The sequence below is a fragment of the Salmo salar genome, chromosome ssa13 (genome assembly GCF_905237065.1).
Source record: "Salmo salar chromosome ssa13, Ssal_v3.1, whole genome shotgun sequence".
NCBI lineage: Eukaryota > Metazoa > Chordata > Actinopteri > Salmoniformes > Salmonidae > Salmo > Salmo salar.
The window spans coordinates 101,498,026-101,510,525 of record NC_059454.1 but is presented as its reverse complement, the minus strand read 5'-3'; the positions used below and the strand labels follow the sequence as shown (position 1 = coordinate 101,510,525).

Genomic DNA, 12,500 nt, shown 5'->3' with positions numbered 1-12,500 from the left:
TACACACACACACACACACACTCCCCCAGCACAGCGAGTACACACACACACACACACACACTCCCCCAGCACAGTGAGTACACACAGCGAGTACACACACACACACGCTCCCCCAGCACAGCGAGTACACACACACACACACTCCCCCAGCACAGTGAGTACACACAGCGAGTACACACACACACACGCTCCCCCAGCACAGCGAGTACACACACACACACACACTCCCCCAGCACAGTGAGTACACACAGCGAGTACACATACACACACGCTCCCCAAGCACAGTGAGTACACACAGCGAGTACACATACACACACGCTCCCCCAGCACAGCGAGTACACACACACACACGCTCCCCCAGCACAGCGAGTACACACACACACACGCTCCCCCAGCACAGCGAGTACACACACACACACGCTCCCCAAGCACAGTGAGTACACACAGCGAGTACACATACACACACGCTCCCCCAGCACAGCGAGTACACACACACACACGCTCCCCCAGCACAGCGAGTACACACACACACACGCTCCCCCAGCACAGCGAGTACACACACAGACACACTCCCCCAGGCCTTACCCTGTAGTTTGGTCTCAGCGTTGGTGCGGTACAACCCCCCATGGTGAGCGATGGTCCGGGCCGCCTCCAGGTGTGACATCACCACGTCAACCCCCGCCTCCACTTTCTCCCAGGATTCTATCCCCGCCCCTGGCCCCTCCCCCACAGCCACACTCCTCTCCAGCAGAGACAGCAGAGGAACCACATGAGGGAAGGTGGTGTTGGACAGCACAGTGCTCTCTGGAACACACACAGAGAGAGACACACTGACACAGAGAGAGAAACACACATACCAGTGTCCTGTGCAAGTCAAACACACAACGCACACAGAAACACACACAGTAGCACACACAGTAATACACACAGTAATACACACAGTGACACACACAGTAACACACACAGAAACACACACAGAAACACACACGGAAACACACACGGTAACACACACAGAAACACACACAGAAACACACAGAAACACACACAGAAACACACACAGAAACACACACATCCTCCAGCTCCATACCTTTGCCATCATTCATGTTCTTCATGAACGGCTTGAGCTTCTTCTCATAGAGGATGGCTCCCTCTGTGTGTCTCTGACGTAACGTCCTCCACGTCTGCTCCAGACGAGAGATCTGAGAGAGAGAGACGGAGAGAGAGAGACACAGAGAGACGAAAGAGAAGAGAGGAGAGAGAGACAGAGAGACGAAAGAGAAGAGAGGAGAGAGAGAGACACAGAGACGAAAGAGAAGAGAGGAGAGAGAGAGAGAGACAGAGAGACGAAAGAGAAGAGAGGAGAGAGAGAGACACAGAGAGACGAAAGAGAAGAGAGGAGAGAGAGAGACAGAGAGACGAAAGAGAAGAGAGGAGAGAGAGACACAGAGAGACGAAAGAGAAGAGAGGAGAGAGAGACACAGAGAGACGAAAGAGAAGAGAAGAGAGAGAGAGACAGAGAGACGAAAGAGAAGAGAGGAGAGAGAGAGACAGAGAGACGAAAGAGAAGAGAGGAGAGAGAGAGACACAGAGAGACGAAAGAGAAGAGAGGAGAGAGAGAGACAGAGAGACGAAAGAGAAGAGAGGAGAGAGAGACACAGAGAGACGAAAGAGAAGAGAGGAGAGAGAGACACAGAGAGACGAAAGAGAAGAGAAGAGAGAGAGAGACAGAGAGACGAAAGAGAAGAGAGGAGAGAGAGAGACAGAGAGACGAAAGAGAAGAGAGGAGAGAGAGAGACAGAGACGAAAGAGAAGAGAGGAGAGAGAGAGAGAGACAGAGAGACGAAAGAGAAGAGAGGAGAGAGAGACAGAGAGACGAAAGAGAAGAGAGGAGAGAGAGACACAGAGAGACGAAAGAGAAGAGAGGAGAGAGAGACACAGAGAGACGAAAGAGAAGAGAAGAGAGAGAGAGACAGAGAGACGAAAGAGAAGAGAGGAGAGAGAGAGACAGAGAGACGAAAGAGAAGAGAGGAGAGAGAGAGACACAGAGAGACGAAAGAGAAGAGAGGAGAGAGAGAGACAGAGAGACGAAAGAGAAGAGAGGAGAGAGAGAGACACAGAGAGACGAAAGAGAAGAGAAGAGAGAGAGAGACAGAGAGACGAAAGAGAAGAGAGGAGAGAGAGAGACACAGAGAGACGAAAGAGAAGAGAAGAGAGAGAGACAGAGAGACGAAAGAGAAGAGAGGAGAGAGAGAGACAGAGAGACGAAAGAGAAGAGAGGAGAGAGAGAGACACAGAGAGACGAAAGAGAAGAGAGGAGAGAGAGACACAGAGAGACGAAAGAGAAGAGAAGAGAGGAGAGACAGAGAGACGAAAGAGAAGAGAAAGAGAGATATATAACAGCATGTGACAATATATCATATAGATAATGATGTACCTCTACCGACATTTGGTTTTGTATGTGTGTGTATTACTGTGTGTGTATTACTGCATGTGTGTGTGTGTGTGTGTACGTGTGTGTGTACGTGTGTGTGTGTGTGTGTGTGTGTGTGTATGTGTGTGTGTGTGTGTGTGTGTGTGTGTGTGTGTGTGTGTGTGTACGTGTACGTGTGTGTGTGTGTGTGTGTGTGTGTGTGTGTGTGTGTGTGTGTGTGTGTGTGTGTGTGTGTGTGTGTGTGTGTGTGTATCTGTACATGGTTGGTCCATACCTGTGGTAGTTCCAGTGCTCTCATCACAGCGGCGAAGCCAAACATGTTCCCCAGGTTGCTCTTGAGTTCAGCAGCCAGCTGGATGGTCTTATGGAGCAGAGCAGCCCTCTCCTCTTTACTGCCTGTACAGCCCAGCAGGTCCACAGCTGTCATTATAGACATAGTATAGAACCTGAGGAGAAGGAGAGGAGGAGGAGGAGGGGAGAGGGATGAGACAAGGAAGAATAGGATGAGAACAGCATCAACCACAACCCTACTCCTAACCCTGGCTTCATGTCGACATTCCGGTTCAACTCTAACCCTAGCCTCAACCACAACCGTAACCCTTACCACCTGAACCCTTACCGCCCGAACCCTTAACCCCTGACCCCTTAACCCCTGACCCCTTACCACCCGAACCCTTACCACCCGAACCCTTACCGCCCGAACCCTTAACGCCTGACCCCTTACCACCCGAACCCTTAAACCCTGACCCCTTACCACCCGAACCCTTAACCCCTGACCCCTTACCACCCGAACCCTTAACCCCTGAACCCTTAACCCCTGAACCCTTACCACCCGAACCCTTAACCCCTGAACCCTTACCACCCGAACTCTTACCACCCGAACCCTTACCACCCGAACCCTTACCACCTGAACCCTTACCACCCGAACCCTTAACCCCTGAACCCTTACCACCTGAACCCTTACCACCTGAACCCTTACCACCTGAACCCTTACCACCCGAACCCTTACCACCTGAACCCTTACCACCCGAACCCTTACCACCTGAACCCTTACCACCTGAACCCTTACCACCTGAACCCTTACCACCCGAACCCTTACCGCCTGAACCCTTACCGCCCGAACCCTTACCGCCCGAACCCTTACCGCCTGAACCCTTACCACCTGAACCCTTACCACCTGAACCCTTACCGCCCGAACCCTTACCGCCTGAACCCTTACCGCCTGAACCCTTACCGCCCGAACCCTTACCGCCCGAACCCTTACCGCCCGAACCCTTACCACCCGAACCCTTACCACCCAAACCCTTACCACCCGAACCCTTACCACCTGAACCCTTACCACCTGAACCCTTACCACCTGAACCCTTACCACCCAAACCCTTACCACCTGAACCCTTACCACCTGAACCCTTACCACCTGAACCCTTACCACCTGAACCCTTACCACCCGAACCCTTACCGCTCCAGTAGGTCCAGTCTCAGCTGGTGTCCGTGAGGAAGAGTCAACAACTCCAGTCCTGAGCCCACTCCCATCATCCTCTGCATCTCCTCGGTAACACCCAGTATCCTAGCAACCTTCACCCAGACAGAGGGAGGGAGCACAACACAGGGGGAGGGAGGAAGAAGGGAGGGAGCAAATGGAGAGAGAGAAGAGTGAGGAAATGGAGAGAGAGAGGGAAGAAATGGAGAGAGAGGAGAGGGAGGAAATGGAGAGAGAGGTGGAGAGGGAGGAAATGGAGAAAGAGGTGGAGAGGGGGAGGGAGGAAATGTAGAGAGAGAAGAGAGGAGAGGGAGGAAATAGAGAGAGAGGAGAGGGAGGCAGGAAATTGAGAGAGAAAAGACGGAGGAAATGGAGAGAGGTGGAGAGAGGAGAGGGGGAGGGAGGAAATGTTGAGAGAAAAGAGAGGAGAGGAGAGGGAGGAAATGGAGAGAGAAAAGAGAGGAGAGGGGGAGGGAGAGAGAGATGGAAATGTAGAGAGAGCAGAGGGGGGAATGGAGAGAGAGAAAAGGGGGGAGGGAGGGAGGAAATGGAGAGAGAAGACAGGGAGTGAGGAAATGGAGAGAGGAGAGGGGGAGGGAGAAAATGGAGAGAGAGGAGAGGGGGAGGGAGGAAATTTGGAGAGGTGAGAAGAGGGAGTGAGGAAGAAAGGGTTTATTGTAATTTCTAAATACCATGATATAATATTTTGGCAATATCGCCCAGCCCTAGGATAGCATAGTCATCCCTGTATTGACCTCTCTGCTCTCTGCTGCTCTACTGTCAACAGGAGTTCAATATCGCCCAGCCCTAGGATAGCATAGTCATCCCTGTATTAACCTATCTGCTCTCTGCTGCTCCACTGTCAACAGGAGTTCAATATCGCCCAGCCCTAGGATAGCATAGTCATCCCTGTATTAACCTATCTGCTCTCTGCTGCTCCACTGTCAACAGCAGTTCATTGAGCAACACTCATTAGGGATTAGTGACATCACCGAGTTACGTTCCCAGGGACAATGAAATACCGTTAGCCTGCTTCTGTTTAACATATGGGCTCTAGCTATAATAAAGAGTGGATGGTATATGCGTATTGCGTGTATGTGTTTCTGTCTGTGTGTTTGTGCCCGTGTCTCTCTATATGTCCTGTATGTGCGCGGTGTCCATACCGTGCAGTCAGTCATGGTGATGTGTTTAGCAGCCGTCCTAACGTCCACCTCCGCCAGAAGCTCTTTAACCCTCTTCAGAATGCTCATCTCTAAGGGCTTGTTCTCCTGGGGCATCAGGGGAGAGATGTACTTCCCTGGTCTGAAGGAGGAGGCTGTCTCCACCAGGGGGGCGATGAACGCCTCTTCTCCAGCCCCATCCTCCCTCCCTGGGGCAGGCCCTCGGCCCTCCTCCACACGCAGCCTCTCCACGTAGCTCTTAGTGGGAGGTGTGGGGGGCATGCCGGCGGCACAGGGAGCCTTAGGACAGAGGGCCGGGGTGGGCCGTAAGTCGCAGTAGCTGCCCCCCGTCTCGGAGCCATCTGCTGGGGTTTCGTAGGAGCAGTGGGCCGGGGTGGAGTGGGAGCTGGCTGCTAGCATGTCGGGTAGGTTGTTGTTGGAGCCAGGGCTGAGCTGGGGGTCGCTGGAGTGTCTCAGGACTGGCGAGGTGGGCACCACTGCCAGATCTCTAACCCCTGACTGGGTTCTGTGTCTGTGGACTGGACAGCGAAGCACAGGGTTACACATGTAAATTCCAGACCTGGGTTCACAAATAGTATTGGTTTTCTTACAAATACACTGAGTGTACAAAACATTAAGAACACCTGGACCAGGTGAATCCAGGTGAAAGCTATGATCCCTTATTGATGTCACTTGTTAAATCCACCAATCAGTGTAGATGAAGGGGAGGAGACAGGTTAAAGAATGATGTTTTAGCCTTGAGACAATTGACACATGGATTGTGTATGTGTACCATTCAGAAGGTGAATGGGCAAGACAAAATATTTAAGTGCCTTTGAACGGGGTATGGTAGTAGGTGCCAGTCGCACCAGTTTGAGTGGGTCAAGAACTGCAACGATGCTAGGTTTTCATGCTCAACAGTTTCCCGAGTGTAATAAGAATGGTCCACTACCCAAAGGACATCCAGCCAACTTGATACAACTGTGGGAAGCATTGGAGTCAACATGGGCCAGCATCCCTATGGAACGCTTTCAAGACCTTTCAAGACCTTACAAGAAAACCTGCTATGCCCTGCAACGAACCATCAAACAGGCAAAGAGTCAATACAGGGCTAAGATTGAATCATACTACACCGGCTCCGACGCTCGTTGGATGTGGCAGGGCTTGCAAACTATTACAGACTACAAAGAGAAGCACAGCCGCGAGCTGCCCAGTGACACGAGACTACCAGACGAGCTAAATCACTTCTATGCTCGCTTCGAGGCAAGCAACACTGAGGCATGCATGAGAGCATCACGCTCTCCGTAGCCGACGTGAGTAAGACCTTTAAACAGTTCAACATACACAAGGCTGCGGGGCCAGACGGATTACCAGGACGTGTGCTCCGTGCAGGTGCTAACCAACTGGCAGGTGTCTTCACTGACATTTTCCCTGATTGAGTCTGTAATCCCAACATGTTTCAAGCAGACCACCATAGTCCCTGTGCCCAAGAACACAAAGGCAACCTGCCTAAATGACTACAGACCCGCAGCACTCACGTCCGTAGCCATGAAGTGCTTTGAAAGGTTGGTAATGGCTCACATCAACACCATTATCCCAGAAACCCTAGACCCAATTTGCATACCGCCCAAATAGATCCACAGATGATGCAATCTCTATTGCACTCCACACTGCCCTTTCCCACCTGGACAAAAGGAACACTTATGTGAGAATGCTATTCATTGACTACAGCTCAGCGTTCAACACCATAGTACCCTCAAAGCTCATCACTAAGCTAAGGATCCTGGGACTAAACACCTCCCTTTGCAACTGGATCCTGGACTTCCTGACGGGCCGCCCCCAGGTGGTGAGGGTAGGTAGCAACACATCTGCCACGCTGATCCTCCACACTGGAGCTCCCCAGGGGTGCGTGCTCAGTCCCCTCCTGTACTCCCTGTTCACCCACGACTGCATGGCCAGGCACGACTCCAACACCATCATTAAGTTTGCAGACGACACAACAGACAACGACGAGACAGCCTATAGGGAGGAGGTCAGAGACCTGGCCGTGTGGTACCAGAATAACAACCTATCCCTCAACGTGACCAAGACTAAGGAGATGATTGTGGACTAAAGGAAAAGGAGGACCGAGCATGCCCGCATTCTCATAGATGGGGCTGTAGTGGAGCAGGTTGACAGCTTCAAGTTCCTTGGTGTCCACATCACCAACAAACTAGAAAGGTCCAAACACACCAAGACAGTCGTGAAGAGGGCACGACAAAGCCTATTCCCCTCAGGAAACTAAAAAGATTTGGCATGGGTCCTGAGATCCTCAAAAGGTTCTACAGCTGCAACATCGAGAGCATCCTGACTGGTTGCATCACTGCCTGGTCCGGCAATTGCTCGGCCTCTGACCGCAAGGCACTACAGAGGGCAGTGCGTACGGCCCAGTACATCACTGGGGCTAAGCTGCCTGCCATCCAGGACCTCTACACCAGGTGATGTCAGAGGAAAGCCCTAAAAATTGTCAAAGACCCCAGCCACCCCAGTCATAGACTGTTCTCTATACTACCGCATGGCAAGCGGTACCAGAGTGCCAAGTCTAGGACAAAAAGGCTTCTCAACAGTTTTTACCCCCAAGCCATAAGACTCCTGAACAGGTAATCAAATGGCTACCCGGACTATTTGCATTGTGTGCCCCCCCCCCCCAAACCCTCTTTTTACACTACTGCTACTCTCTTTTTATCATATATGCATATTCACTTTAACCATATCTACATGTACATACTACCTCAATCAGCCTGACTAACCGGTGTCTGTATGTAGCCTCGCTACTTTTATAGCCTCGCTACTGTATATAGCCTGTCTTTTTATTGTTGTTTTATTTCTTTACTTACCTAATGTTCACCTAACACCTTTTTTGCACTATTGGTTAGAGCCTGTAAGTAAGCATTTCACTGTAAGGTCTACACCTGTTGTATTCGGCACGCGTGACAAATAAACTTTGATTTGATTTGTAGAGTCCATGCCCCAACGAATTGAGGCTGTTCTGAGGGCAAAAGAGGGGGTGCAACTCAATATTAGGAAGCGGTTCTTAATGTTTTCTACACTCAATGTACTTCAGCTGCGCTTGATTGATTGAGAGTGCATGGTGCAATTGGCCCAATGGACAATTCCAAAAGTGCAAACCCCCAAAAGTTCCCATCTGGCTCTCCAGAAAGGCTCAATCAAAAGGACCACCAAACCCACACAGTATGCAATAATCTCAGTGAATTATCTATCATCTCAATAATCTCTTAATAATTCAATAATCTCCATAGAAAGGACTCACTGTGGCTGTAGGCTGGGGAGAGAGGTGTCTCCCCTACAGGAGGACGGCGATACTCCTGGATGAGGTCCATACTCAGAGCACAGTTCCTCATGGCGTCTTTGTGGTTGTGAATAATAGAGGAGCTGCAAACACCAACAAACACACTCATTTTCCCTCTGTTTTTACGACGGCTGTGGGTCCATGGTCTGAACCATACGTCTCAATCGAGCAAGTTTGGCAAAGCTCCAAATCAAATAATCTCATAAATGAAGTGCCAGCTATACATTTTGCACAATTGGTCTCCTGAGAAGAGGTGAACATTTTACCCGATTGGTCTACTGAGAAGAGGTGAACATTTTACCCGATTGGTCTACTGAGAAGAGGTAAAACACTTAGCCTGGTCCCAGACCTGTTTGTGATGCATAACCAACTCTTATAACCAACTGTTTGGCAAGACAATAACTATATCAGTTACAAGAAGGCACAAAGAGTTGACAAGACAACACAAAGAGATGACAAGACAACACAAAGAGATGACAAGACAGCACAAAGAGATGACAAGACAACACAAATAGATGACAAGACAACACAAAGAGATGACAAGACAACACAAAGAGATGACAAGACAACACAAAGAGATGACAAGACAACACAAAGAGATGACAAGACAACACAAAGAGATGACAAGACAACACAAAGAGATGACAAGACAACACAAAGAGATGACAAGATAGCACAAAGAGTTGACAAGACAGCACAAAGAGTTGACAAGACAACACAAAGAGATGACAAGACAACACAAAGAGATGACAAGACAGCACAAAGAGTTGACAAGACAACACAAACAGATCTATGACCAGGTTAAGGTTGATCTCTCCTACACTCAGGCCCTGGTTGCTGTGCAGAGGAGGAAAGAGACATGCATTATAAGGAGAGAGTTCAGTGTCAGAGTGACTGGTGTAGCGGCTAGGCTAACACAGGGCCATGTAGAAAAAGTATACACATGTTCTCAGTGAATCTGAGGCAGGGGGTGAGAGTGAGAAGGGGTCAGTGCTCTGTTATGACACCAGTGTTCTGACCCAAACGGGCTCACACACACACCACCTGCACCCCACGACAGCAGCCTCAACTTCTGGCTTTGGAACAACTGGTACTGCTACTGGTATTGGTGAAGGTACTTGGACTGGTACTTGGACTGGTACTGGGACTGGGGGAACTGGTGGTTCCACTGGACTGATGGACTCCACGTCACTGACCACACAATGGGAATGAATGGGCAATGAAACATTTGGTTTACACCACTGAGACACACATACATACTATACATACACCTGCACACAAACAGACACACAGACAGACACACAGACACACACACAGACAGACAGACACACAGACACACACACAAGAATCTCAAGAAGAAGATTGGGTAACAATCTATGAAAGACTGCCTCTCCTCTAGTCTCTGACCTGTGAGGTATCAGCTTGTCCGTGCTCAATCCGTCGTTCATGGTCACGCTCCGCCTCTTGATGTACGCTCCTTTCTGACTGGATGGTGAGTGGGCTAGGCCATGTCTGCTATTGGCTAAGGCAAACATTGCTTCCAGGTAACGCAAGGGGAGGGTGCGTATGATTGGACAGTAGATCAGGGCTCCGCTGGGCTGGGAGACAGGTCGCCGTCCGGCCACGTAGTACCTCATCAGCTCAGGTATAGAGTCGAAACTGTCTTTCTCTAACAGGTACTGGACCTGGAATTAAATTGAAAATCATTATGGACCATTCCAATGTTAAATAAATGGACATGTGTTCACTTGTGGTTAACAAATTGGAAATAAGTGTTTTTAATGTTTTTCATGTGTCATGCTCTGGGATTCTTTGTACTTTTAAATAGTTAAACTGTAATAATTGTTTTACCCCAAAATAACTAAATCCTTCAAAACACTAAAGTTAGATCCAACAACATGATGTAAATTATGTAAGTTACAGTACATACCTTAGACTCAGTGCTGGACCTGACCAGGACCTTGGTGATCTTGAAGTGCAGAACCTCGTAGTTCCACCTGGTCGTCAGGACATAGTCACCCACGTTTATCAGCGAATCACGGATCAGGAAATCACCGTTTCGCAGCACCACCGTCTCCGACACCTGGAGGTCGACAGAAGAGAAGGGGTGTTATTCAGTAACAGTGGTACATTCATAATAACAGTGTTATGAGGGTCATTCTATAACATCGTTAAAGTTATGATTACATTGTTATAAGGTTTATTATATAACATTTGGGTAACTCCGCTCCCTTTTTCCTGTGTAAATAAGTTTGGCACAAAGACAATTTATTATGCACTCTGAGAGTCCTATAGGTCGCAGATATGTAACATCAAATGAAGGCTTTAATTGACTGTAAGTTGTCTTCTAGGAAAAATATCTAGGGGCTAGGCTACATACTGGTTATCCAAAGAGTTGAGCCAATACAAAAAAGCTTTCCTATGAGGATTGTTACAGGGCATTGCAAAAGTATTCATACCCCTTGGATTTCTTCAAATGTTATTGTGTTACAAAGTGGGATTAAAAATGGATTTAATTGTATTTCTTTTGTCAACAATCTCCACAAAAATACTTTGTAATGTCAAAGTAGAAGAACAAAATATATATACAGCACCAGTCAAAAGTTGGGACAAAAAAGTGTTAAACAAATCAAAATATATTTATTAGCGATTCTTCAAAGTTGCCACACTTTGCCTTGATGACAGCTTTGCACACTCTTGGCATTCTCTAATCCAGCTTCATGAGGTAGTCACCTGGAATGCATTTCAATTAACTGATCATTTGTGGAATTTCTTTCCTTCTTAATGCGTTTGAGCCAATCAGTTGTGTTGTGACAAGGTAGGGGTGGTATACAGAAGATAGCCCTATTTGGTAAAATACCAAGTCCATATGCTGTGTGGTTCCCACCGTGAAGCACGGAGGAGGTGGTGTGATGGTGCTTTCTGGTGACACTGTCAGTGATTTATTTAGAATTCAAGGCACACTTAATCAGCATGGCTACCACAGCATTCTGCAGCGATACGCCATCCCATCTGGTTTGTGCTTAGTGGGACTATCATTTGTTTTTCAACAGGACAATGACCCAACACACCTCCAGGCTGTGTAAGAGCTATTTGACCAGGAAGGAGAGTGATTGAGTGCTGCATCAGATGACATGGCCTCCACAATCACCCGACCTCAACCTAATTGAGATGGTTTGGGATGAGTTGGACCGCAGAGTGAAGGAAAAACAGCCAAGAAGTGCTCAGCATATGTGGGAACTCCTTCAAGACCGTTGGAAAAGGATTTCAGGTGAAGCTGGTTGAGAGAATGCAAAAAGTGTGCAAAGCTGTCATCAAGGCAAAGGGTGGCTACTTTGAAGAATCTCAAATATAAAATACATTCTGATTCGTTTAACACTTTTTTGGTTACTACATGATTCCATATGTGTTATTTCATAGTTCTGATGTCTTCACTACTATTCCACAATGTAGAAAATTGTAAAAATAAAGAAAAACCCTTGAATGAGTAGCTGTGTCCAAACTTTTGACTGGTACTGTAGATTTTTTTATGCTATAAATGAAATAACTAAAATATAGTCGTTGCATAAGTGTTCAGCTCCCTAAGTCAATACATGTTAGAAACACATTTGGCAGCGATGAAAGCTATGAGTCTTCTTGGGTAAGTCTCTAAGAGCTTTACACACCTGGAGTGTGCAATATTTCCCCATTATTCTTTTCATATTTCTTCAAGCTCCGTCAAAATATTGGGATCATGGCTAGAGAGCAACTTTCAAGCAGATTTAAGTCAAAACTGTAACTCAGACACTCAGGAACATTCACTGTCTTCTTGGTTAGCAACTCCAGTGTAGATTTGGCCTAGTGTTGTAGGTTATTGTCCTGCTGAAAGGTGAATTCTTCTCCCAGTATCTGGTGTAAAGCAGACTTGAAGCAGGGTTTCCTCTAGGATTTTGCCTGTGCTTAGCTCCATCCCATTTATTTTTATCCTGAAAAACTCCACAGTATTTGCCGATGTCAAGCATACCCAGACATGATGCAGCCAACACCATGCTTGAAAATAAGGAGGCAGTTACTCAGTGATGTGTTGTGTTGGATTTGCCC

At 48.1% G+C, this 12,500-nt stretch overlaps 1 protein-coding gene across 5 annotated transcripts in view; it reads right to left on the bottom strand.

The window, feature by feature from the left end:
• Window positions 1–12,500, bottom strand: part of LOC106568428 (SH2 domain-containing protein 3C) — a 116,783-nt gene that overhangs the window by 6,626 nt on the left and 97,657 nt on the right. For 4 of the 5 annotated variants that reach the window (XM_045692534.1, XM_045692538.1, XM_045692536.1 and 1 more), the window contains 9 exons: window positions 10,351–10,503; window positions 9,828–10,105; window positions 9,462–9,611; window positions 8,382–8,503; window positions 5,075–5,610; window positions 3,891–4,006; window positions 2,706–2,877; window positions 1,088–1,199; window positions 586–804 (listed from right to left, as the gene is read on the bottom strand). In XM_045692534.1, the coding sequence (XP_045548490.1) occupies window positions 586–804; window positions 1,088–1,199; window positions 2,706–2,877; window positions 3,891–4,006; window positions 5,075–5,610; window positions 8,382–8,503; window positions 9,462–9,611; window positions 9,828–10,105; window positions 10,351–10,503 (1,858 nt within the window). The remainder of the gene's footprint in view (window positions 1–585; window positions 805–1,087; window positions 1,200–2,705; window positions 2,878–3,890; window positions 4,007–5,074; window positions 5,611–8,381; window positions 8,504–9,461; window positions 9,612–9,827; window positions 10,106–10,350; window positions 10,504–12,500) is intronic. The other variant, XM_045692535.1, reaches the window with a different exon arrangement.